The following is a 27,955-nucleotide window of genomic DNA, read 5'->3' as shown; positions in this document are numbered from 1 at the left end:
ACAGAAACAAGAAACATTCAGTTGTGATTGGCCATAGCAGCACTCCAATGAAACAAGCCCAAAGAGGGAAATGCAATTCATTAGCTCCTCCCACCAGAAGCAAAGAAATAGTAAAAGTGAATACTCACATGCCTTTTGCGCTTGCAGCATTGTGTGAAGATTTCCTTGAGGGAAAATGTGAAGATATGAGAAATAAACAAACCATATGAAGATGAGTATTTTTGTGCCTTGCCGATTCTACGGATGACCAGCGTTGGTACCGAGATTGGAAAACGCTTCGGAAACAGATCATGTCCAGTAGTAATCGTACCGCATCGTGAACAGCATTACCTCAAGCAGAGAATATGTATTGCTTAGGTTTTCTTTGACAGTGATTTTATTCAATCCAGATACCGTTATTGGCAAATTATATGTGAAGTGTGAAAAGTTACTCTGTGGTTCGTAACGGATTTAGAATTTTCCAAATGCCCAAAAAGAAGCGTGCAAAGTCACCTAATTTGGATTTACTGGACGATGGATTTGACGATGATTTAAGCTCTAATGGTAAGTGTTCAACTTTATTCCAGAAATTAGTAATAGGTGCTGATACGAAGTTGTAACTTCCCTTAAGAACGTAGTCAGCCATAGGGCCCGGTCCCCTCCCCCCGAAGCCAAGCCGATTTTTTTGGAAGCCGAATAAAAATCAAAAAACCGGAAGTTTGGTGTTCCCCAAAACCAGTGGTGAAACGTATGCAACGATTTGTGAAAATTTCCAATATTTACGTTATTTTTTGACCTATTAAGGGTCATAAAAGTGGAACAAATTGACATTTTACAAATCCCTCTCGACCAAATATAGCGGTATGTTTTCTGAACAATTGGGGAAAAAATATTGAAATCGGACCAGCACTTCTATGAAGAGTCTTACTTGACCGCTTAAACGTTCGGAAAAAAACGTTTAAAGTACGATGTATAACTCGATAGTAGTAACTTACTAGATAATCTAATATACCGGGTCCCTAGAGCTCACCTTTCTCACCACGAAAATGTTCTTGGCTCTGCACTTTTTGCTCTCTCTGTTGAATTCGGGCCTGTTTTGCCGCGACACCCTTTTGCATTCAGAACGAGTTATACGTTCACTGCCGAGTCGAGTAGCACATCTTTCAGCTTCAGTCCCCAAGGTAATTCCCATCGCCTCCATAGCTTGTAAGAACGATGAAAATCCTTGGTTGAAGATTGAAGCCAAATAAGTCACAACATTGACTACCTGCCTGCCAGAATTTGTGCATGTGTTTTGACCCTAAGGAACTGATTCCACTATTCAGAGAGTCTCATTTATGTTTTTTTTTTCAAGGGTTTTTGCTCAAAAACCGTGTTAGAATCCTAGTGAATAGATTTTAAAATCGCTATGTTGAAAATGATTGAGCTGCAGTATTGATGTGTCGCATGATAAATGATGCATGATGCACCGAATAACTGCTGTTTGAACATATTAGAATAGTTCTTCGTGTTTAAACAAACCTGTCACTATTGAGATCCTAATGTGCTTATTAAATAGTCTGCACAAAAAAACAATACTCGCTTGATTTTCAAGTTAATTGGGAAATTGGCCATTATAAACAATCGTCATTGTGAGCTTTCGCAACCTATTTCTAACGCGCAATTGGACAACTGCGGTGTAGTGCTGATCGTACTGGTAATATTCCCTAAATGAAGGGCCTTTTGCGATCAGTGATTTAGCCTCTACACCACCAGTATAGGATAGAGATAACCTAAATACTGTTGCTATTTTTACTCCGTTGACTGGTTCGGGAACTTATGGCTTATCTATTTCTTATTTGACATGCGAGAAAATTTTCACTTCTTAATAACACAAAACACCATGAGGAGAACTTTCGTAATTTTTAAATAAAGTATACTGTAATTTTTTCCGTAAATTAGTGCTAAAAATTCGCGATAATTTGCGAATTCGAAAAAAAATCGACTTTTTGAAACCGTGAGAGTAGAAGACCCCCTTAATGCCACAATATCATTACCCCTGTGTCGCAGAAAATAATAGGTTAAATCGTCGGAAATCTCAAAGCTTCCTCATATGACCCTAATCCACGCTTTTCTAAACTTTCTTCCTTCAGCTCCTTGCTTTTCCTTGAGTACTATAGCTCTTAATATTGAAAAATATTTCACACCTTCCAGTCCCTTGCTAATTAGCTGGGATTGTTCTATATGATTGTGAAAATGTCTATTACATTCTTATTATACGTAGTACGTATCCCACTACTACCACGAAAGTTGAAGCCGAATCACTTTAAACAAAAAAGTGTAATATTTAATTGACTTTATCAGCCTGAGTTCAACGTTATATTCATGTGATCAGATTTTGAAATGTTGGGGGAATGGGTTTGGAAGTGAAGGGGTGAGGTTTAGTGGCTTGAGAATGGATTATGCCTCAGAAACCTTATTTCGGCATACGGGGTGGATGACGGAAATACAGGTGTGAGGGTGATCTAGGGGAGGGAGGTGATGAAGCGGGAAGGTGTATAGGTAAGAGGGCGGGGCCGATGCTACATTCAACTGCATATTATATCTTCCATTTGAGACTTGGTTTGAGAAAATCGGTTTAGTCATCACCTAAGAATCGATGTGACTTTAATTTGGTGACCATTACAATAGATTTATAGCCTATGAGGTATTACGATTGTAACAGTTTATATGGGAATTTCCACTGTGACCTTACTAACCAACCTGTAACTCCGGAACCAAGCGTCAGAGCCGAATGAAATTTAGGAGCAGTCAAGGATATTACTGTATCTTTCATCTGAAGTCAAGTTTGTGAAAATCGGCAGAGAATTCGCTAGGAAATAGGCGTGATATTAGCTTAGGAACTTTGTGAGTTCCCCGGGGGCTTCAAAAACCTTCATAGTTGGCCAATGAGGTAAAAGCTACTTTGATTGGTCTAGACCTGCAAATCCAAAAAAATTTGCACTTATTTTAATATGTATTACATCATTTAGACATCATGGTGCTACCAGTTTATATGGGAATTTGCTGTCTGATCACACTCTTCAACCCGTAACTCCGGAGCCGGACGTCGGATCAACTGAAAATTCAATTGCAGCTTATGGGAGCGTTATAACTTTTATTTGGAACTAAGGTTGTGTAAATCGGTTCAGCCGTTTCTGAGAAAATTGTGTGAGTTTAAATGACACACACATACACACACGCACATACACACATACATACATACACACATACATACATACACACAGACATTTTCCGATCTCGGCAAACTGAGTCGAATGGTATATAACACTCGACCCTCATGGCCTCGGTTAAAAAGTCGATTTTTACAGTGATTGCATAGCCTTTCTTTATATGAGAAAGGCAAAAAGTTATTCTGAAAAATTAGGGTGAACGTATAAATGTGGGACATACTGTAGTTATAGTTGAAAAAACTGTTTTTCAAAAAACGTCTAATATCTGAAAATACTCGATGCAAGAAAATATATGCGTTAATGAAAGTTATGTATATAGACAATTAGAACAGCCCCCCCCCCTCAGGAAATTTTCCAGAAATAAATTTAAGAAAAAACATGTTTTTCGGTAACTCTTCACAACTTTGTATCTGGTTTGGTTTGAAAAAAGTAATGAGAGAATGTTGAAGAAGATTGCTATTTCGAACCGTCAAAGACACCAGCTACGATACCTACTCAGTAGGCTGAGTATGGCAAAAACAATTCCTTTCATATTGTGTGACTCGTCGGAAGAACAAAAGAAACTGTTACTTGCATTCTTGCTGTGGTGATCTGTCGAGATGAGTGAGTCGCAGAAGCTATTGACTTCGCATAAACAAATATACGTTAACTCGCGTCGGCTGTTTTGTTTTTCGCTCTTCATTTACTGTGCATTTTACACGAAAAGTTTATCAAAACTACCATTATCTCGTCGAATAAACGACCGAATTAACCCGTCTCAATCGTGCACCAAACCAAAGGGCAATTTGCGATATTTGCGAGAAAGCAACTCAACAATACTCAGCTGCTGAGGTTCGTTGGATCGAAGCTTCGCAATTGTTATTGATACGAACTGGGAAAAATCGTTTGTAAAAAATGCGAAAAGGTGATCGATCGCAAAGTGGACCTTTCACTGTATGCGAAGGAGGTTGTGGTAAATAGTTCCATGCCGCATGTGTAGGACTCAGCGAGGCCAGTATTGATGCGCTTAAGAGGAATGTCATCTGGTTATGTGATTCCTGCTTGGATGTTTTCTATAAAACTTTTACTGGAACCCTCATAGTGCCGTCTGAGCCAGAGCCTCTATTAAAGAGGAGATGTCGTGTATGAAACACAACATCAATGCGATCCACAACACACTGTTTCAACTAATGCCAGAATCAGTGCAAATAGGTAACGGTCATTCGACTCCAGTCACCACTGGAAATTTTCCAACGAATGTTAGTCGATTCGATTTATCAACGTCTCATACTCCACGGTGCAGCACTAAGAAAAGTAAGGCGGGATTCTCTCTTTTCTATCCAATATTGAGGTTGATGTGACTTAAAGCGAAGTGAACACCTTGGTCTCACAATACCTTGGGCTCAGTGTAATGGATACAATTGAAGTAACGAAACTTGTGCCTGCCTGGAAATCATGCGATGCTATGAATTATGTGTCATTCAGGATAGACCTAGATGAAAAAATGGAAACTGCAATCGTTGCAAGCGATGACTTGGCACGTAACGTTTGCTATCGTGAATTTGTAAAACGAAACAATACGACGTGGAAACCTGCACGTTAGGAAATGCTTGACTAATGAACGATGATTACCTACCGTTTTATGTTTTCTGTGGGCTTTTTATTATTATAAGTTTATTTTAAAATGTAGAAATATTTGTGTGTAAATGTTATATTTATAGTGCATCGATTGTTTGTATTATATTCTAGTTTAAGGTACCTTCATTGGGGAAAAGAAGCCTGTAGGTGGCAATAAATAAATAAAGTCGGCTGTCACGGTAAAGATGGACAAGTCTGTCTATGCCAGAACACATGCTGGTGAACTCGGGTGATTCGTAGTTATGCTGCCTAAGCTCGACCCTCATCAGCAGAAGACAAAAGTTAAGCCCGTACGATATTAAGCCTGTTCTAATGACCCTGCAGCTTCTAGTTTTCCGATCTGTTTACTTCACATCCTTGCTCTCACTTGAGTACTGTAACCGTTTGTTACAAAATCCTCTATTTGTTTTAAATATGTGCCTAAATGTTTAGTTGTACTGTCACGTCACTAAATGTAAAAGGGTTAATTATTAGTAGGTTTAGTAGGGTTAGTAGTATAAAATGTAAATTATAAATTATTTGTTAATTGTTAAAATTAGGATTAGTAGGATTAGAATAAACGCACAAATTATTATCATGACACTAAAACAACACAGTGGGTACATGTGGGTGGTAAAAGTAACGAACACCAAACCGTAGAACAGTTAACGAAAGGGGGAGGAAAGCTGTTATACGGCAGGCGAGAAATGGTAGCGCGACACACCCAAAGTTCGCCCCAAGAAAGCTGTGGTAACCGCCAAAATGTTACGCTACCTAAGGCATAAAACATCCCGCTGCGACCCTGCAGGAATCACAAGTTATCTGGCGTTCGTGTGCTCGACACATTAAAAGTGAAGCAAGTTAAAAAAACTAATAATTCAAAAAGTGAATTAAAGCGTGAGGTGAACCAGATACATTCAGGTAACATTCTAGTTTGACAACGATGGCGAGAATTGCCAAAAAAGTGTTACGAGTGAGATTAAACTTATTCCCCACCCTGAATTGTTACCCTCACAGGACCTTCTTTTGGTTTGATATAAAATTTCCTGTGCCTTGGGTGACGCAATCATCACCACCTGGCAGCACACGATTCGGCCTAGCGAGCCCTGGATGCTTGCTACGTCTAACCCGTCAAAGACCAGCGATCGTCCTCTGGCCTTGAGCCATAACCGCTAAGGAGGACTTACCCCTCTCGGCACGGTCACTCCGGTATCGTCCTGGGCCTGTCGATACTAGTCAATGAGGGAAGACGCCAGCAGCCGCCATTAGGCTCCACCAACGCCGTTAAGAACCCGCCAATCCCACCAGCGAAATAGAGTATCCATTGTCACCAGTTCCCGAACCCCATTGTCGTCAGCAGCAGCAACGCGAGCGCTCGCAGGACGACCCCGAACCACCAGCAACTTGCAGCGACAGCAGTGGTACGTACCAGTATAAACCCACAACCCACATACACACTCACACACAAGCAATAGTTTAAATAAACAGTGATTTAGTAAAAGTAAAATTCATTTAAATAAAACAAGTTTTCGAAGTTTAGATTTCATTTTCAATTTGCTTTTTTCACAACCCATTTTAGTAAAGTGATAGTACCCTGCACAGTTGTCCGCGAAACCCCTCCGATTACCCAGTAGTAAGCCGACCCTGAGACCCAGTTCGAGGGGGCTCTTGCTACTGAGCTTTACCGGGATACACAGTAGAAGAGTTACAGTACTATGGCTCTAATTCCACAACTTTCCCTACCCAGTAGTCTCTAGCTAATTGAATGTCGTTAAAATGTAATAAATAATAAATAAATAAATAAATAAATAAATAAGACAGAGGTTCGTGATGTGAAACATTTGTTGAAGGTGAAAATGGAGGTTATGCTTACGGATATCGCCTTTATCAAGTTCTACCATATCAGGCATTCAGTGCTGATACCGTTCAACAAAGTAGTCCAGGCGAAACCAGTCATTTTGAATAATAACTTGTACCAACTGATTGATCCTCACATATATGGACGTTGAGAAAATCAATGCTAGGGTACAAGATCTGATACCACTTACTTGCACCATGACCATTGAAAGATTCATGTCACATTCGGAAAAAAAAAAAAACAAAAATAACACAGCTAGAAAATAATTCCCCATATACTAAATGGTGTTTTTTTGTGGTGTGAATCTAGGTGGACCGAATCATTTCTTCCTACCTGACCCTGTACGTACAAAATAATATGCGGTAGTATCATTACACATATTACATCTTTGCACTTCCATAGTATCGAATACTATTACCTGAACCACAAACAATTGCTAAATTTGTGGCTGCTGTTCAGCTAATATTGACGGTAAAAGTTCCATCAAGTATATCAAAATCAACAACCAGCACCATCATTGAGGAAATCCGCACTCATGACGCGTAGTGGCAAGAAACAAGGATGAAATCAGATATTCGCAAACATGAACATGGCAGTTAACATTATGATGATATGGAAGTGCACGAGATAGAAAAGAATGACCATCAAGACTCTGTTCATTAGGCAAACTATTTCCTGGCATTGTATACAGGTCTCTACGCGCAGATGCTAGTCGCTTCTACGAGATCTGTTGGACAACCATTAACGTTTTATTATTTTTTTTGTTTACGCCATGAAATTTTATAAATTTCTTCAAAAATGAAACTTTATCACTGATGATTGCCACATTTAACAAAACTGAAATATTGGCCAGAATAAAGTTAGTTAGTCAAATGATAAGTTTTTAAATTAAACCCAAATTGCATTTCTGTAATGGGTTAGTGCACTGTACGCTTTGTATAAACACCAGGCGTCTGACACAGCTAGGAAAAACATTGCAATTTGCTGATACAGAGGAGAAAACAGTTTTTATTTCCGCGTCATTTTAGTGCAACAGTATTTCTATAGGTCAGTTGATGCTAAATCACATATTAGTCAACCAATCATAACGAACTTATTGTTGCTACCAGTAGCAGTCATTTAGTCGCTTTCTTTGGTTTCCAATTAATGTCTATATTTGAAAACAACGTGACGAATCAGCGAACAGACATCAGTAGACAATCATTCAGAGCACCTAAAATGTTGTAACTAGTTGAGCTTGTCAATAAGTTTGGATTATTGTTTCAATTTCATGTTTTCAGTATATGACAGCCTTTCGTTTTATTTTTGTTTGTTACGGAATAAAATGAGAGAAATGATCTAAAGTCAATCAATTAAAATCAACTCAAGTACACTTCGGATATCTTTTCTATAACTTCAACTCGAGTGCTTTCGGAATTGCGCTCTGATCCTCTCATTTTCGAAAGACCCTTTCATCTTTGTTATCCGTAGCGCTTTGATGCGTTAGGTTCAACCGCTTTGTTTGAAACTGTTTATCAAATTGTGGTAAAATGAACCTGTAATCAAACCGATACTATAACTTTGTTCAAGTAGTCGAATTGCAATCTTTGTGGTACTTGCGGGGAAAAAAATCGAGCAAATTACTTTTATTCGAAAAACAAACCTATTACTGAACAGATTAGTACCGAAAAACGGGATATCTTTGATCACCGGGGTAAGTTTGATCAAACGAGACTTTTTTCAGTAACGTACGATAAGATGATTCCCTCTAACCAAATCATCGAAACAAAATACAAATCATACTTGTACTTGTCGTAATTAAATTTACTTGTTATAAACACAAATTCAAATTGAAAATGATACTACTTTCACGCATCGTTTAAATCAGTCAAACAATTCCTTGTATATTCATGAAATCAGTGAACTTCCACTGAACACTTTTTTAGAAACTGTAAATATTTTTACCAAAAAATTTATTTTAAAAATCCGAGATTTTTATTGTTAACTATTTAATTTCGACTATTTTCCTGAAAAAGTTCAATAAAAGCCTGCTCTATCTTTCTAGGCAATTTTGTTCTCTCACGAGACGTCACAATATCGGGTCATGTAATCGACTGCAGCTATGCAATTTACACAACATTTAGAGCGTTATTTCTCGTTTCGATACTCATATTTTGCTGATCAAAGTTACCCCGAAAACAAAGAATGAAAATTTGCAACTTATTTATTTCATTTTTATAGTAAAACGAAATAAATTACCAAACAATTTGGATGTTTTCAATCTATGGGTACTAGTACTTGTTTTAAAAATACAAACAGTTACATCTATCTAAATTAAAGAAAATTATTCGACAAACTGTAGAAAAATTGATCAATGTTCCCCCGTTTTACGGTATCAATATATTTGTTTAACGAAGTGACGATTTGACTGTGTAACCAAAATCTTCATGGAAAGTTTTCCGCAAAGGTAAGTATTCCCTTCCATGTATCGGAAGCAAGAGATGCTGAAATAATTAACCTTGTTTATATTCAGGAATCAGAATATATTGGCCCAAATGGCACGTTCCCCGTACATATTCGGGGATTTGTGCCTTGCCGTGTGTTTTCATTATTTCCTAAGCGGAAGGAAAGGACAAGGAGGTGTGGGAAAGTAGAATTGGAAGGGTGGGAAAAATAACAGCACAACACAAAAATAAACAACAGGTAAGTTAAACTCACAAGTAGTTCAACTTGCCTGCGAATAAGCCTAAAGCTCTTTACCACATTGGATAAAAAACTTTAGTATGTCTCTGAGTTTCAGTCGTCCAAACATCGTTTCGTCTATATAAGGACAGCTGAAGACTCGAAATCGCAATTGCGCTACCGCTGGACAGTTGTATATCAGATGATATGAGGTTCAGTAGTCGGATTCACAAAGATCACATGAAAAAGACTCAGCGCGCTGAATAGTTGCCATGTGATAATTGAGTTTGCAGTGGCCGGTTAAAGCCCTGGTCAGCATGCCGCAGTGGAGCTTCGAAAAATGTAAGAAATTTTTCGAAACCACTGGGCATGGTTGTTCTAGAAACGCCTTTGTTTGGCGACACGTTTGTAGATTTCTCCAATAATTGCGGTGCTCGGACGAAGCCCAGGACCGTATTTTTTCCCTTATTCAACTTGTCGAAATTGGCAGCGCGGGCTCAGAACCAACGAAGTCAATCGCTGAACCTGCCCTGGCCAATTCGTCAGCCCATTCATTTCCAGTAATACCGCAATGTCCGGGCACGCAGACAAGGTAGATAGTGTTGACAATGCTTAGTTCTTCGATTTGGGTTCGGCACGCGATCACTAGCTTGGACCGGGATTTGTCTGAGCTAAGGGCCTTGATTGCAGCCTGACTATCGGAGCAGAAGTTTATAACTCTGCCGGACAAACTCAGTTGAAGGGCCGATTGCACCCCGCACATAATCGCAGATTTCTGCTTGGAATACAGTACAGTATCTACCTATTGAGTGAGATTGTTCCAATCTCATTTCACGACAGTAGACACCAGCACCAGCACGTCCCTCCATCAGAGAACCGTCAGTGTAACAAACCACTTGCGTTTGTTGTTGTCTTTCCATAAAGCCAGACAACCACTCCTCTCGAGAGGGAATCTTCACATGGAATGTCCTGTAAGGAAAACTACAAGTGAGTGTAATATCGCTGGGAGCAAGAATATCTTCACCCCATGTAACCATTTGTGACCACAATCGTGTATGACTGGTAGCAAGATCAACATGATTACTGTTCCAAAGCCCAGTAACCTGCAGTCTGTATGCACATGATAGTGCTTCTTGTTTTAAGTGTATGTGTAATTGTTTGATATTTAGAAGTGCCTCAAGAGCAACTGTCGGAGTCTTGGTGAAAGCACCAGTCAACGCCATGAGCGCCATTCTTTGCAGATGGTTTAGCTTTGACTGGACTGTCACCACCTCTCCCCTCTGCCCCAACACAAGACATCCGTATGACAGTATTGGACGTACAATTGTCGTGTAAATCCAATAAATGTATTTAGGTTTGAGACCCCAGGTCTTTCCAAAAGTTCGTCTGCACTGCCCGAAGGCCATGCACGCTTTCTTGACTCTGAACTCAATGTGAGCAGACCAATTCAGTTTGGAATCCAATATGACTCCAACGTATTTGACTTGATCTGCACACTGTAGCTCAGAATCAAAGAACTGCAAGGGACGAACCCCGGTTTTTATTCGCTTCTTCGTGAAAAGAACCATTGAAGTTTTGCTTGGGTTAACTGATAGTTTAACTTGTCGACACCACTGTTCGACAGCTTTTAATGCCTGTTGCATTAAGTCAAAGATTGTTCCGATGCAAAATCCAGTAATTAGTATTTGGTAATCGTCAGCAAACCCGTAGGTTGGAAATCCAAGCTCATTGAGTTTCTTCAACAAGCCGTCAGCTACTAAGTTCCACAACAAAGGTGACAGAACGCCGCCCTGAGGACAACCGCAAATACTCAACTTCCGTATCTCAACCTGTCGCAGTGACGAGCAAAGTATGCGGTTACTAAGCATTGCGTTTATCCAACCTGAGATACATGCAGGTGTCCCATGACCGCGCGTCGCTTCCAGAATAGACTGGAAGGACACATTGTCAAAAGCACCCTCAATATCTAGGAATACACCCAAGCTAGATTGCTTGAGCGAGAAGGCTTTCTCAATGTTGTAAACAACATCGTGAAGCAGAGTTATCGTGGATTTCCCACACTGATATGCACGTTGCATTTTGTGCAGCGGATATTCAACTAAACTAACTTTCCTGATGTGATGATCGATTATCCGTTCCAAAGCTTTCAGAAGAAAAGAACTTAAGCTGATAGGCCTAAAACTCTTGGCTTCTTCATAGCTTGAGCACCCCCTTTGGGAATAAATCTAACAGTTATTTCTCGCCATACTTTCGGGATATACCCGGTAGCAAAACTGGAAAGCAAAATCTTTTTCAAGACATGTTTAAGAATATCAAATCCCTTTTGCAGTAGCACGGGAAGTATTCCATCATTCCGGGTGATTTGTATGGAGCAAAGCTGTCAACTGCCCACTTGACCGATTCAGTGGAAACCAATGTGCGTGCTAACGCCCACGAGTCCGAATCACCAGAATGAGATCTGTGAACATTGTTCAACTCCGGATCGATACAACCTGGAAAGTGTGTGTCGAAGAGACAATTAAGAACATCTTTTTCGTCCGTCACATAAGCACCATCTCTGGTTTTTAAGGAGTTCATCTGAAAATCATTCGATTTGGAGAGAATTTTATTTAATCTGCTAGCCTCGTTCAGACTAGAGACATTAGTGCATAGGCTTTGCCAGCCAGCCCGTTCTGCAGATCTAAGACATTTCTTATATGCACTACGAGCTGACCTGAAAGCCCTGGAGTCATCACGATGACGCCGGTTCCAAGCTCTTCTCATAACTTTCTTCATTCTTTCAAGCTCAGCCCTCCACCAAGGGGTTCCCCTAGTCGATTTAACAGTACGAAGTGGACAAGCTTCTTCGTAGGATGCTAATATGAATGAGTTTGTCGTATCCCCGACGTCATCTAAGTCGTCTAGTTGACTAATTATTGGAAAATATCCATGAAATCTATGGGTTCTAGTACTTGTTTTAAAAATACAAACAGTTACATCTATCCAAATTAAAGAAAATTATTCGACAAACTGTAGAAAAAATTGATCAATGTTCCCCCGTTTTACGGTATCAATATATTTGTTTGACGAAGTGACGATTTGGATATGTAACCAAAATCTTCATGGAAAGTTTTCCGCAAAGATAAGTATTCCCTTCCATGTATCGGAAGCAAGAGATGCTGAAATAATTAACCTTGTTTATATATATATAGTTTCTAATAATTTTAGTGGTAACATCAATGATACAGTTAACAAATTTTACGTAAATTTGAAGATATTAGCATTCAGTGTAAAGGGATTTTCTTTCGAAATCATTGAAATATACATTTTGATTCTATTGATCAGCAAGAATCCTTCCTCTGATCGACTGATGCCAAGCCGAGTCATGAAAATAGTTTTATTTAATTGGAGTGTGATGTTGATGCCATAGAACTGGTATTAGTTGGAGGCGCCCGATCCAGAAAATAGATGTTGAACCGTTTCTGCTCGTCTACAAATCACTTGCTAAATTAGAAAATTTAGTGCTAATTTCGATATTCTCTTCGGTCGAAAATTTTATGAACATGGTCGGGTAATCAAGATATTTTCTACGGATAATCGAGTCTTCGGATAATCGCGCCTACGGAAAATCGAGTCTGACCTGTAGATGAAAGATGATTTTTTCCGGTAATTTAGAATTAGAGGTGTACGTACATAGTGGCGGTTGATTTTTTATTTTAACCCTCAGCTGCCCAACCCCGCCTTTTGGCGGGATATTGGAAGTTCGCTATAGAATATTCAATACACGATCGTATGTTGTCACCACTATGAAAACCTGAATACATTCAACGTTGAGAGTTTAAAATTTATGGAAAACGAGAAAAAAGCTATTTTGTGTATTGCAGTGCAATTTAGTCGAAAAATGTTAATAATTTTTAAATTTTTAGAGAAAATTAAAAATATTTGTAAATTGCTAGCTTAACTCCTCTGTAGCTGTGAAATTATGTTGTGAACGATGCGAAAATAAATATAATTAGAAATAAAATCTTGATTCGTAAAAAGGACATGTTGGACATTTTAGAGGGTCAAATGAAAAATCCGCAGCTTTCGTGAGCTGGCAATTTTTCGGCTTTCTAATTGCGAAAACAAGCTACAATAGATTTTTAAGCAAAACATAAATTTGGGCAGCAAAGGGTAAAAATACCGTATAGCGATCCGGCTACTACTCATATATTTGTCTACAACATTTCAAACAAATTATATCAAAGTACAGTAACCAAATTCTCTCTATGAAACTTTGCAGACGACAAACCTGGCACCCCTATCCAGCGCAATGCGGCTAACGCTCGAGAGCGAGCCCGAATGCGGGTTCTCTCGAAGGCATTTTTCAACCTCAAACGCAACATCCCATGGGTTCCGGTGGATACAAAGCTATCGAAGCTGGACACACTTCGACTGGCTAAAAACTACATCAACTACCTGGCGGCCACTCTGGACGGCCAATCAGTGGAGGATTTTTCCACCAACTTGGCGCAACCACCAAAAACGGTAAGAATCTGGAACCTGGCAGCGGTTCTTGGAATGTATAGGTTAAACCTATTCTTCTGAGCAAACCAAACATTGAGCGGACAGTTCGCTCGGTTTCACTCTATTTATAAACCATAACGCAATTGATTTGTGTGATCTTCGGCTGGGAACGTAAATGGTCGACAGTTCCAGGTGGATCGTATCAACGGACCGGGCGTGAAAATTTCCTCAGCGGCTGTACGGCTTCTTCACCTTGTTTTCAGGGACCGCTCTGCTAAGTGGATGTTTTCGAATCATTTGAGGGGAAATCGAGCAGAACAAGAAAATTTTGAAAAGGCGCCTATGATGTTTTAGGTATTCTCATACAAATAGATCTTGTGCGCGGAAAAATGAGTCATTAGAGAGTGCATTCCACAACCTTCTGGCGAATGATGACAGTGACATTTTGAGTGAAAGCTGCCTCTAATTGCCTCTTCCGACTCTTCATCTCGAGACATGGGCGGATGTCGTTAAATATGTACTTTTTATAGCCCATCATTTAGACAAATACGCCCGAATTGGAATGGATAAGGGATCAAGTGTCATAAAAAGAGGATTTTGTGCGGTAGGTTTATGATTATATGGTATTCCTAGATGTATATACAAACTAAATTCGAACCGATGTTAAACGGTTGAAGTAATGTTGGGAGGCATCATTGCCTGCAATGTAGAACAATGAGCTGTTTACAAATCTCACAAAATGTTCAGTAAACAAACACTTTCCGTAGAGTAAACAACATACTTGTAAAACGTTAATTTTGCATCATAATAACAATCAAGAACGGAAAGAGCATAGCTTCGGTGTAGGCACCATGTAGCTTCAGTGAAAACATTAGGGAAACGGGGTGCAACTGCCGTTTTCGTTTTCCTAGTAGCATTACGCCAGTGCAATACCGATTACACACTATAGAGCACCAATGCACAGTGAGAAAAATGTACCCAAAATACGACTTTTTCTGAACAGCCTAGACAAAGTTTACTAAAAGAAGTGTTTTATGTACAAGGGTATGAAAAATTTAAATTGTTGGTATTTACAACGACTGCACGGTACGCTATGATGCTCGTTTTGCCCCTTATCTCCTTTTTGTTTGAGTTCATATTCAAGACTGAATATAACACTCGAATGAAAGTTGAATACGGCTGACCAAAGTAATGTCGTTTTCGTTTTTGACTGTGCACTACACCGGTGTAGTCGGTGCTACACTCATTCAAACTTGGGTGTAATCAGTCTGTCTCTTTTTTTTTGCACTATACCGGTGTAGCACCAGGAAAAAACGAAAACACCATAAGAAAAGTCCAGAGAATCGATTTAAAATAGTGATAATAATCTCACGAAACGTGTATCACTCTTTTACTCTTTTACACCAATAGCACAAATTAAGTTCATAGTTAATTCTGGTTCTATATTTTGGTACACAACTGAATGCGGCTAATCAAAACTCCTAATTTTTTTGTATAAAAGTCCAGGAAATCGATTGAAAATAGTTAGAATGACCACCCGAAAAGTGTGTGCTTGTTTGGCCCTACCGGTTTAGCCTAATTCAAGTACACTCAAGTTTTTTTTTACGCGGTTTTTTTTTTGCGCGGTATTTTTTTACGCGGTTTTTTTTTACGCGAATTTTGAAATTTACGCGGTTTTCATTTACGCGGATTTTGAAATTTACGCGGTTTTCATTTACGCGGATTTTGAAATTTACGCGGTTTTCATTTACGCGGTTTTTGAAATTTACGCGGTTTTCATTTACGCGGATTTTGGAATTTAAGCGGTATCCATCAATGAGGTTCTTTTTATCGCGGATTCTTAAATTTAAGTGGCCTTCATTTACGCGGATTTTGAAATTTACGCGGTTTTCATTTACGCGGATTTTGAAATTTACGCGGTTTTCATTTACGCGGATTTTGAAATTTACGCGGTTTTCATTTACGCGGATTTTGAAATTTACGCGGTTTTCATTTACGCGGATTTTGAAATTTACGCGGTTTTCATTTACGCGGTTTTCATTTACGCGGCTCGTATCCCCCGCGTAAAAAAAAACCTGAGTGTACAATGCTAAACATAGCTGGTACATTCCAGAAAGAGGCTGAATGCGGCTGATCAAAAATAGTAATTCCCATGTAAAAAATCCGAGAAATCGATTGAGGATGATTAGAATGACCACACGAAACGTGTGTGCCAGTGTTGATCCAATTCTTTCCTGAACTCAAGTTTAAAGGTAATTCAGGATCTACATTTTAGAAAAGAGCTGAGTGCTAAAAGTAGTATTTTGTATGAAAAAATCCAGGAAATCTATTGAATGTAGTTAGAATGATCGCACGAAACGTGTGTATCCATTTTACCCCAGTTCTTCTCATAACTTAAGTGTGAAGTTAAATTTGGCTTCACATTTAAGAAAGACGCTGAATGCGACTGATCAATTATCTCAATTGAACAAGTCCGCGGAATCGATTGAAGGCAGTAACAGTAACGCACGTAACGTGTGTTTCCGTTTCACCCTAGTTCCCATTACTTAAATTCGAAATTGATCCTTACAATGCTTTTCAGAGAAAAGCTGAGTGCGGGATATCAAAAATAATATTTTTTATTCAATTTAACTTCACACTTAAGTTATGAGAAGAATTGGAGTAAACACACGTTTCGTGCTATCATTCTAACTACATTCAATAGATTTCCTGGACTTTTAGCATTGAAAATGCTTTACTCTACTAGAGTAAGGTAGGGTAAAAGCGCGCGTGGGGCAAAGTGCGTATATGACTTTTAGAAGCACACAAGCGCTAGAACCTGGCAACTCTGTATGGATTTAGTGTATCATTAAATCAACTAATCGCACATATAAGCATGAAAGGTTTGAATATAGTGGCTTGAAATTAAGGGGAAGGACCATTTTTCGCTGCTTTGAAATAATTTTTTGAATTTTGGGAATCATAAATTGGCTGTTTGAATAAATCAGGATCTATAAAACTACAGTACCCTAAAAATCTTCAACATATAGTTCGTTGCGAGATATATTTGATTTGATGAAAAAAATTCAGTAATTTTCGTAACAATTTAATAAGTTAAAAAACTGTCGGTGGGGTAAAAGTGCACATAGCATATCCGCCCCAATGAAAAGACGCGAATGAAGCTTTTTATATAAAAACTGAACTAATTCTTCCATGATTTAAAGAAGGGACCAGCATCTCCAATAACTGCGAGCTCACCGGTCAAATTACAACTGATATGAGCGGTTTAGGAACAAAAGCATCAGCATAACTGGTTCCAAGGAAAAATATAGAGTGCCGAAAGCTCATAGTAATTAAAAAAGAAACAAAAAACTATGAATATGTAAATAAAGATGTATTTCTAATATAAATAGCATATTCGCAACTATTACAAATAATGATGTTACTAGGGGTGACTGTTTGACCATGAACGACATTGTTTAAAAGATGAATCAATATTAATTCGTCAAAAGGGCGAAATTGTTTTTTGTAAACAAACTTGATTCGCTCATTAGTCTGCTGCAGAGTGGAATTTCATGAAAAATATGCGTTAATGTAAATTTTTACCCTTCGTAGAAGTAATTTCAATTGTTTTCTGCTTTGAAATTATAGTAAATTAAGAGAAACCATCAAAATTAAAGTTTGTTTACAAATCTCATTCGCCCTTTTGCAAATTTAATATGGAAATATCCAAGTTTTTCAACATAATGGAAAACTGATCATCAACCGAGGCAGAGGGAGGGGTACTTTTTAGTTATGAAGGAAGAGTAAGAGGGGATGGGCATCCTAAAATTGATTAGTTTAATTTATGGGCGGTAATAAATCGACTATTTAATCAGTGCGCACTTTTGCCCCGTGCTATGCGCACTCTTGCCCCGACCATTGGGCAAAAGTGCGCATTTGAGTATTCATAAAAAAATAACTATTTCTCGGATTACAAGCAAAACCAAGAGATATCTTGTATTACGTTTTAAAGATGTGTGATGAGAGTATTAATTTGTAATCAAGCCGATTTTCTAGTTCTTTTCTAACAATAGTTATTTTACGAAAACTGTTAGGTGCGCACTTTTGCCCCACCTTACTCCATATGGGGCTGGGGCTAGGTGTAAAGCTAAAATCTGATTTCGAAGTGCGTCACGAAAATGTGACATAATTCTAAACGACTGTAGCGCTATTAATTGTTGATGGATTTGCGTCATTTAAATACTAATAGATTCAGAGAAGTCCAACTTAAAAATTGATTGCGACGATAAATTGGTATTTCAACTGTAGGGAAGAGTGAGGACACTTGATCCTTGGGGATATTTGATTCCCTGGCCATATCTCTTAATCTATACGCATAAAGTAATCACAGTACAAAAGAAAATGAAGTACAGCGCAAATTCGTTAGTTGGGTCACGACTGCGCCCCAACTAGCGAATCGTATCCGTTAATTGGGGCAACTGACAGCTGACAAAAATTACCCAAGGGAAACGCTGATTTTTTGTTTTCTTTCATAAAAAACAAGTAAAAATATTTTACAATTCACAAAAGTTGGCTGTTTCCTTCCAGTTTAAAGTTGTTTTTTTGTGACAAAGTATGTCATTAGTGTTCTTTTTGCCATCAATTGTTTTTTGATACATTCCTTCACATAAAACAGGAAATGGATACACCGTCGGGAAAAAGCCGATAAAGCACAAACATACTATGTTGCCACTAGCTAAAAAAGATTGGATAATGTGATTGAATACATCAGAGAAGACCTTCAAAAGTTACTAAACCAATGTCTCTGCGACACAAACTAATTGATGCTGACTGGAAGAAGCGAAATATTTAACACATTTAGTTCACTAAAATCATTCCGAAATATGAATTCAAAAAATAAAATTCCATTGAATTTAAAAGTATGATTTTTTCTGGATCAACCAATGAACCCCTTGAAATCAATGACATTCAAACGTCAATCAGTTTTTGACTTTCAGTTTTGACATAAGAGTGTCTTTTACTTGGGGCATGCCCCAACTAGCGAACACCCAACTAACGAACAGCCCAACTAGCGAACACCCAACTAACGAATTTGCGCTGTATTTGGTCGTTTATGATGTTTAAAAAACAAATCTGACGTATTACATTTGGTTTGGAAAAGTTGAATAATATTTTAGAAAATCTCGAAGATCTTGTCACAAACTTTTTGAACGGTTGTATGAGATCGTCGAACTAATTATTTATAAATATTTTCAAGTACGGTTACTTTCTAAGGGTTTTTGCCTAGAAAAACACGTATTTCGAATAAAAAGTTGCACTACACATGCAAAAAAATTAAATTTTGTTCACCTCATACTACAGATATCTTTGATCACTGTAACATGGGGTATTTTTGATCCCTATCATTAGTTCTCTCAAACACTTCCGAAATGTATAGAAATAGCAAAACATCATTTTCATAACGTACCTGACACTATTAATTGATCTAAAATGTTTTTTTCCGTGAACAAATGATGGTATAAGTTATTGAAGGTTGAAAAAGCCAGTTAAAAAGCGTTGATTTACCGCAAATACTTGTCTCGACTTTCTACTGTAGTTAAAGTTCTAAAAAGGTAGTCTTATTACTTAATTTGTCAGGATAGGTGGTTAGCTGAACTTTCGTATCTATAGGTCATAGTGGGCTTTGTTTCTTTAGCACTAGTACACCCAAAATACGACGGGTATGTTTCTATTACTTTTGGGTAAGATTCTATTGTCTTTTCGGTAACAGACCACGCAATTGCGCATTGCGGTATTAAACTCATATTCCCGCAAAGGTAGTAAACGGTGGAATGACGAATTTCGGTTGCTGTTCATGTATGTGCATCACACAATCAAACACTTTTTCAGTATGTGTCAACCTCGGCTCTGTTCGGATGTAGGATAATTCGGTCGATTGCTATGATAGGATTAGTACCGAGTCAAACCAACCGGAATCCTGGCGGATCTCTGACCAAATTCAGGCTGGAATCTGCCCCAATATTGGCTGAAACCAGACAGAATTACGGATTTTTTACTGGGTAGGTTGAATAGTGGAATAAAAAATTTAGGCGGTTTCCGGATTCGGCCTAGCTGCCAGATCCGGACCAGTCCCCAAATCCGACGGGAAGGACTGTTCATGTTTTGTGCAGTCGCTACCTTGCTGTTAACGTCCGTGATAGAAAAGAAATTTCAATTTAACACCAGCCGAAATACCCCACCACTATTCCGAATCGTTTTTTTTTCTGACTGTGCTTTGAAGCTAGCCGAGTGTGAGCCGATCTTCAAATACGGAATGTGTCGTGTAGATAAAAACGAATCTCGTCTTTGTCCACATAGTGTTCACTTCACTTGATGCGCAATACAATGACAAGCAAAGTGCTACACACTTCCAGGCAATCCGACGCGATATTTATTGAATAAGAATTTATGAAACATGAGTGCGACGCAGAGAAGATTTGAATGTGTTGGTATTGCCGTTTGAGGATTTTTTGTTGTGACCGTTTTAGCATGAAACGTCTTGCTATTACAGCAATTTTTTCTTATTACCGTAAAGATATTACGGCCGATTTTTGGGTGTAGGCGGGGGATCTAGTTACCACACGATTTTACAAAAACCTCGTTTTTGCATGTTTTTCAAAACTGTTCATATTACTGACAGGACATAGTTTACCGATTTGCACATTATTCACAGCTCTTACAATTCGAATTAACTATAATATGGCGAATCTTGCAATTGAAATTTTTATTTCATAGGGATTCTCGTTACGCATCCCAAAACATAGTTGTTAACAAACCGTCCTTATTAGGACGAGTATATAATGGAAAAAGAAATCGATTAGAAAATTCCTTTTAACTTGTGTTAAGTTTGTGCTTGTTAATTCTGTCCCTTTACCAGTGACACATAATACATGCAAATATTGTTCTAAATAATCTACCAACCCGATAGTTATTCCAAACCTTTAAAAAAATCAGTGAATGTGGCAACCCTGCCACTTGGCGAAAGCCACACCAAAAAGAATGATGAAAATATTTTTATTTGTCGCGTAAAAGGATGGATCTACACCAAAAAGTTAATAAAAGAGATCGCCTTGTATTACATAGTGCTCATTTGACATAAGCTGTGAATGAGGAATGTTCGTCTGTGTGTACGCAGCAGAAACGAATCGCCGGCAAGGTTCGAATTGTTTCAAAGGATTCTCGTCCCGTATCCCAAAACATAGTTATTAGCAAATTGTCCATATTATGACGAATATACGACGGACGATTTGCGCCTTTAAGTGTTAATAATGCTGCTTTTCAATGTAACTGCGGTCGTGTCTTCTTTTTTCATACAAAATACTACTTTTAATCAGCAGCACACAGCCTTCTCCTGAAATGCAAATCCTGAATTCCCTTAAAACTTGAGTTCTGGAAAGAATTGGGATAAAAAAGGAACACATGGTTCGTGCGATCATTCTAAGTATTTTTAGTTGATTTTCCGTATTTTTAACATAAGAATTACTAATATCGATCAGCCATATTCAGCCTCTTCCCGAAATGTAAAACTTGGTTTAACTTTAAATTTGAATTATGGAAAGAACAAGGGTAAAACGGGTTAACAAATTTCGTGCGGACATTCTGGCTATCTGCAAGCGATTCTCTGAACTTTTCAACTTAAAGACATACAACTATTGATGACCCATATTAACTCTTTCCGAAATATATTGCCACGTTTAATTTCCTTTTCGAGTTTTAAGACTTGGGGTAAAACGGGTTCACACGTTCCGTGCGGTCATTCTATCTATCTATAATATATTCCTTGAACTTTTTGCATGAGAAACACCACTTTTGATCAGTCACATTAAGCCTGTTTCCGAGATGATGACTAAAGTTGAACTATAGTTGAAGTTGAACTATAGTTAGGAAGAATGGGGCTGAAATGGATAAAAACATTTTATGCAGACAATCCTACTATGTTCTATAGACTCTTTGGACTTGTTTGCATAAGAGACACGGTAACCCGCATTCTGATTTCTTCCAAGTTAAAAGTTAAAAATAAAAGCAAACAAAAAGAGGAACTGAGGCAAACGAGCATGATTGCGGTCATTTTAAATACCTGTAATCGATTCCCCAGATATTTTGCATAAAGTGCATATTTTCAATAACCGTACTTTGCCCTCTAACAAGCTATTGAGAAATGTCGCGTCTTTGATACTTTTTGCCACTGTGCAATGTATTAAGGGGGGGGGGGGGGGGTGGGGCGGTCTGAGGGTTTTCGGCGTGAAAAAAACGCTTTTCTAGCCATTTTTAGAAATTTGGGTGAAGCAAATTGTTCAAAAAGTTAGCCCAAATACACGAATTCGTCGACCATCTCGATTTCGTCACCGTCAATCCGAACTCGGGATGGGAGGTTCACATTGTCGTCTCTAGAACCTCTTCCTCTCATGTATTATGTCTTCGAAACGTTGATGGCAAGTCCAATCCTGCTAGCTTCAGCTTTCAGTCTGATGTACGCTTCCGACATCGCCTCAAAGTTCCGTGCCATTATGTCAATGTCGTCGGCGAAGCCAAGAAGCTGGACGGACTTCCTGAAGATCGTGCCACTGGTATCTATCCCCGTTTTCCTTATGACACCTTCTAACGCAACGTTGAACAGCGAGCACGATAGACCATTACCTTGCCGTTATCCTCTTCGAGATTCACAGGGACTCGAGAGTGCCCCTGATACTCGAACAACGCACATCACCTGATCCATCGTCGCTTTGACTAATCGTGTTAGCTTATACGGAAAACCGTACTCGTGCATTATGTTAGCTATCATTAAAATTTACAAGAAATAGATTTTGTGCACGATGTATGTAATGTATATGTATTCAAAACTATGTGTGTAAGCTTTTAAGTTAAAATTAGAAAAAATAACGCAAGATGTAATTATAGAATCACATAGAGCGCGTCAGTTCCTTACTAACCTTGAGTTCATACGAGCAAGTTTCTAACTTGTAAAAAAATAATGACGCTGCCATTGTTCTACCGATTTTGATGATAAATAGGTCGTTAGATGCAAAAATGATTTATCTCTAAATTATTAATAAAACAAAGACGCTTGTTTATAAGAATGTTAAGCAATTTTCTGAATTTTCATGAAAAAATCACAAAATAATAATTGTTTTCATATTGCAAAACATTATCACGCATACGGTAGGATGTTCCCAGATAGTATTTTATCTGCAATAAGCCTGCAGTTTTCGATTAACCAATAATAGGGTCTAATGTTGATGGTATACCTCGGCTTGACTCAGCACTGTCGCTAAAATAGTTAAGTTACTCTCTATCGTTGTGGTGAAAGTATAGCAATATCTTGGTCAGGTGGGAAAAGTTTGGCTGACTAAAGTGTGTCTCACATCAAATTGCATCACGGAAAAAAAGCTATAGAAAATGTCCCATTGGGTATTTCCAAAGAGAATAGTGAAAGAGACGAAGAGTGAAAATCAGTCAAAACGGCAACACTCCCTTTATGATGATTTCAACACTAGAATTTTGGCAACCGCTTCTACAGGCAGCACTTTAAATGACTCCTATTATATTTTGAAAACAAACCGTATGTCGATCGATGGATTTGTTTATCAAACGATGTGCATTTCGAAACAAAGAGATGAAATAATTCTAAAGCTTATTTTTACTCATACATATACTCTAGAATGCACCTTACAATCACGATTGAACTAAATTCTGACGAAAATTCAAATTTCTTTTTTGATAGAAGTTCAATACTTATCTCCTCCAACTCAGGCATGAGTAATGTTTATTTACATTGCACGATTGGTCTGCTCAATAAGGTATTTTTGGCTTCACACTATTCGTCTCTTTCCCTATTCTCTTTGGGTATTTCCTTTTGAAAATTAGGGTAGAAGTAGTTTAGAGTTAATTGTTTACACTGTATCGCTGTCAGTTTTTAGAAAATTTCCAAAAAGCAACATCGCGAATTGATTTTGCGCAAGCACCTGGAAAATCTTCAACTATATCAATGGGACATCCGAAAACAACTCGGAATTGTTCAGTCCGGTGAGTTGTGTGAATAAACGTTACTACCAAACTCTGAGTATCGAACCAATGGATGTTCTAATAATGAACAGGATCGCAAGCGTATAGTAGAAGTCACGGACCCGGAAACTGTACACCAAGAGGCTGACGAAGCCTCATTGTCTCATCATGGATGATGAGACTTACGTCAAGGCGGACTTCCGGCAGCTTCCGGGGGTGCTACTGTTCTTCACCGCGCTGCACAAGTTTGATGTTCCGGAGGAAGTAGGGAAGCATAAACTTTCAAAATTTGCCAATAAATACATGATTTGGCAACCAATCTGCTCATGTGGCAAACGAAGTGCATCGGTCTTGACTACTGGGACTGTAAACGGGGAGATCTACCTCAAGGAGTGTCTACAGAAGCGTCTGGTTCCTCTGGTAAAGCAACACGAGGGCTCTACGATTTTTTGGTCGTATCTAGCTTCGTGCCACTATTCAAATGATGTCCTGGAGAGGTACGCAGCCGACGGGGTACTCAAGGACACAAACCACCCAACGCACCGGAACTAAGGTCAATCTAAAAATACTGGGCAATTATGAAACAAGCACTACGGAAGCATCCCAAGGAGGTCAAATCTGAGGACGATAAGTGAAGAAAAAGTGGGTTTCCATACAGAAGAAGCTGCACCCATATATTGCATAGTAGAGATGGGCGAAACAGTTCACTTCGCAGAACCATTCCCGACTGAACAGTTCTGTAAAAAGAACTAGTTCAGATGAACCGTTCTTCCATTCAGCTGATATTTTACTTGTATCTAGCGAATGTCTCTCAAAACATTCGATTCTTGGAGAGGAACCAAACAGATGGTGCCCAAACTATTATACCCCTGTATGCTTAACAAGTTCATCAAGGGTAGCGATTTCTTCATGATGTATAACTAGAGAAATAGAGAATGTGATGAGTCGTTCTTCGCCGGTTCCATTCTCGGAGAGCACAGAGAGCGGTTTGTGGGACGGCAAGTCGGTTCATTTTCATTCGTTCACCTAAAAATCGGTCCGAGAAATTCGCCAAACGGCTTTGGGTCAGGTTCAGTTCATTCGCTTTGAAGAGAATTGTGAACTACCGTTCTTTTAAAAAGAACTTCCGTTCGCTCATTCTCTTCGAAGAACCAGTTCACTTGAACCGTTCGCGAACGAATGGCCCATCTCTATTGCATAGACCATAACGAGTGAAGTTAAGCGTAAGGTGCGAGCGTACGATTATAGTATTGAAGTGGAATGAAATAAATATGCTAATAACTTACTAATGGGCTATATTTTATTGTCTGAAATTTTGAAAAGGATCGGCCTACTAGGTAATTTTTTACAGCGTTTTTTCCGTGGTTCAATTCGATGTGGAACACCTTTTATTACACTAGGGAACATAAAAATAAGTAACAGGTTAACTTTGAATTATTCGTACTCTTCAAGTCCCTGCTGCTCAAAATAAGTTGATATGTGGTTTGCTTCGAATATCTTTTTCAGCACGAAATAATATCTTTGTTAAATCGTCAATAAATATATTCGAATTTCCTGCTTTAAAGTTTTGGAAATATTTTATGTACGGTTTTCAATTAACAATCATTTCCATATGGTCTCGTCATGCTCCTTATACGTTATTTTTAAATCATGTGAACGTGTTGGTCCGCGCAATATTATTGAGAAAAAATATCGAATTTCACCCAAAGTTACGCAGGAAGCACTTCAAAATGTCTTGCTTATGTTTGTTTTTCAGGCAATTTATGCACACATAACGCTAAATTTAAATCAATTTTCTCTATATTTCCGTTTCAGGCGTGGCCCTTCATTTTCCAGCCGGTGCAAGCTCACGAGCCTGCAAAATCAAAACTAGTGTCTGTGGCGACCAGCAACTCGGAGAAGTGGCCCAGCCGATCTTGCAACAGCGCAACGACACCGGCCGAAAGCAGTATCAAATCACAACAGCGCTTCACGCCTTCGAAGACAGCAGCAACCACATCTGCCGGCGGATCGTTTTCCATGGAGGAGAATATTGTTGAATCGAGATCCTTGGGATTGAATCATCCACATCATCATCTCCATCAGGGTCACACAATCATACACCATATGCAGCAGCAGCAGCATCATCATCACCCTCATCTGGTCGCGCCTGGTGTCGACACTGTCAGTCATTTGTCTAGTTATTCACATTCTCATATTTTGGCCGCAGCGATGAGCAATGATTAGCAACTTTGATTTTAGGTCCTACCTAGTGCTACCGAAATCGTACTTTTTAGTTTTTTAATGAATGCGAGGAAATGTTTAAGCCACAAAGTATTATTTATGACTACAATTATAATTGAGCAAATAAATTTGTATCCTATATGGGTATGTATATAAAGAACTTATAAAAAACGGTTTGTTTATTTTGTTGAATTTCACAAACACTTGTTTTAGTAGTTTCGTCATGGTGAAACCAAACTAAAATATGCTAAAACAACAATGTTTGATTTTAATGAATTTTAGTTGTTCGATTAAGATTGCTCACTATTATATTTATATATTCACAAAAATTAGTATACAGCCAAATAAGGAGCAAATTTTTTATTCAAACCTGAACATAATTTATTTTCACCAAAATAAAATTATCTGATTTTTTTAACAATTGTATGATCTTAAACATTGTTTAGAACAGATGAGATAAAATTAAAATTATAAAGTCCAAATTTCAGATCACAAAATTAAGTACAGTTTATAAAAATGAATAAAATATCAAATTTCTTCGTTTCTACTAAATAGTTAGTATCATTACTACTTGGTAGGATATTCTTTTGATTTTATGACGGCTTTCATTCACGATGGCATTGAATTTACCAAATTTACCGTAACATCTGGTCCATTTTGACCCATTCTTTTTTTTCAAAAATCCACTGAGTTTATGTTTTTGTATTATGTTATGTTATTTGTCGATCTAGATGATCCCACAATTGTTCGATGACATTCTTATCCGGTGTTTTAAGTTGTGTTCTGGCATTCGAGAGAAGCCTTGACAATCAGAGCATCATACCAAATACAAATTTGTATTTGATCACACCTAGGGTCATTGTCCTGTTGGAAGATAAATGATTCGTCCAAGCCCAATTTGATAGCACTGTTTCGCAAGTTTTGCTTCAATATGTTCAACTGCTCAAATTTAATCATTATTGAATCAATAAAAACTAAATTCCCCACTTCGGATGTTGCCAACACGAGTGTTCTCCAAAATTACTGCACTTGAAAGAAAACTGCCAATGTATGTTACAATGACGTAAACTCGAAAATGAAAGTTCTTTACACCATGAGTTTCATAAAGTTAAATCAATAAATAATCAATAAATAAAGGTTCAAATTTTCAGCAAAATGTTCCTCAATCGTTTGATTTTCGACATCCATTGGTTTGAACAAGGGTTGGAACATACTGTAAACTTTCGCAAGAATCTGGTGCTCCTACGACATGGAATCCATATCATTTCCTTCATGACATCGGATTCGCCAGGAACGATCCCTCATACCAAGTACTTCTTCCATCGACATCGACATGACTTACTGAAAATGTTTTCAAATGGATCCATATTAGAACGGTTGCCCATCTCGAATAATGTGATCATCGACCTATTCTATCGCCTTTTTCAGAAGGCAAGAAAAAAAAATTCGTTTTGCCTTTCTCCTATAGAAAAGGTATGCAATCACTCGGAAAACTTTTTAACCGAGGCCCGGAGGGGTGAGTTTCCTATACCATTTGACTCACTTCAACGAGTTACGCAAATGTCTGCGCGTGTGTGCGTATATGTGTGTGTATGTATGTATGTGGCCAAAAATAAGCACAGCGGTTACTCAGGAATGGCTGAACCGAGTTTTTCAAACTTAGTCTCAAATGAAAGCTACAACGTTCCCATAGGCTGCTATTGAATTTCATTTAATTTCGACTTCCGGTTCCGGAGTTGCAGGTTGAAGAGTGGGGTCACGCATGAAATTCCCATATAAATCCGAATCAGCATGGTATCTAAAAGATGCAAAACTTCATAAATCGTATTCGAAAATGTTTGAATTTATAATTTCAGCTCACTGACGCCCAATCAAACCCACGTTGACCACATTGGACATCTTCGGTGGAACCGGAAGC

At 38.3% G+C, this 27,955-nt stretch overlaps 1 protein-coding gene across 1 annotated transcript; it reads left to right on the top strand.

Annotated features, from left to right (window-relative positions):
• The first annotated feature begins 227 nt into the window (after positions 1–227).
• LOC131691221 (basic helix-loop-helix transcription factor scleraxis) lies at positions 228–26,875 on the top strand. The gene is made up of 3 exons (XM_058977450.1): positions 228–543; positions 13,568–13,812; positions 25,630–26,875. Exons 1-3 carry the CDS (start codon positions 465–467, stop codon positions 26,038–26,040), a joined length of 735 nt encoding a protein of 244 aa, XP_058833433.1. The 5' UTR covers positions 228–464; the 3' UTR covers positions 26,041–26,875.
• The last annotated feature ends 1,080 nt before the right edge of the window (positions 26,876–27,955 follow it).

Source organism: Topomyia yanbarensis, chromosome 3 (assembly GCF_030247195.1).
Source record: "Topomyia yanbarensis strain Yona2022 chromosome 3, ASM3024719v1, whole genome shotgun sequence".
In the NCBI taxonomy this organism is placed as follows: Eukaryota; Metazoa; Arthropoda; class Insecta; order Diptera; family Culicidae; genus Topomyia; species Topomyia yanbarensis.
The sequence above is the reverse complement of the archived record's forward strand: the minus strand, read 5'-3'. Positions and strand labels throughout refer to the sequence as shown.

What these genes read in the sequence shown, in the direction of transcription:
- LOC131691221 (XM_058977450.1), top strand. Translation starts at nt 465, where the DNA reads ATGCCCAAAAAGAAGCGTGCAAAGTCACCTAATTTGGATTTACTGGAC. An exon ending in CGATGATTTAAGCTCTAATG is followed by an intron (nt 544 to 13,567) that starts GTAAGTGTTCAA and finishes GAAACTTTGCAG; the next exon opens with ACGACAAACCTGGCACCCCT. An exon ending in TGGCGCAACCACCAAAAACG is followed by an intron (nt 13,813 to 25,629) that starts GTAAGAATCTGG and finishes TTTCCGTTTCAG; the next exon opens with GCGTGGCCCTTCATTTTCCA.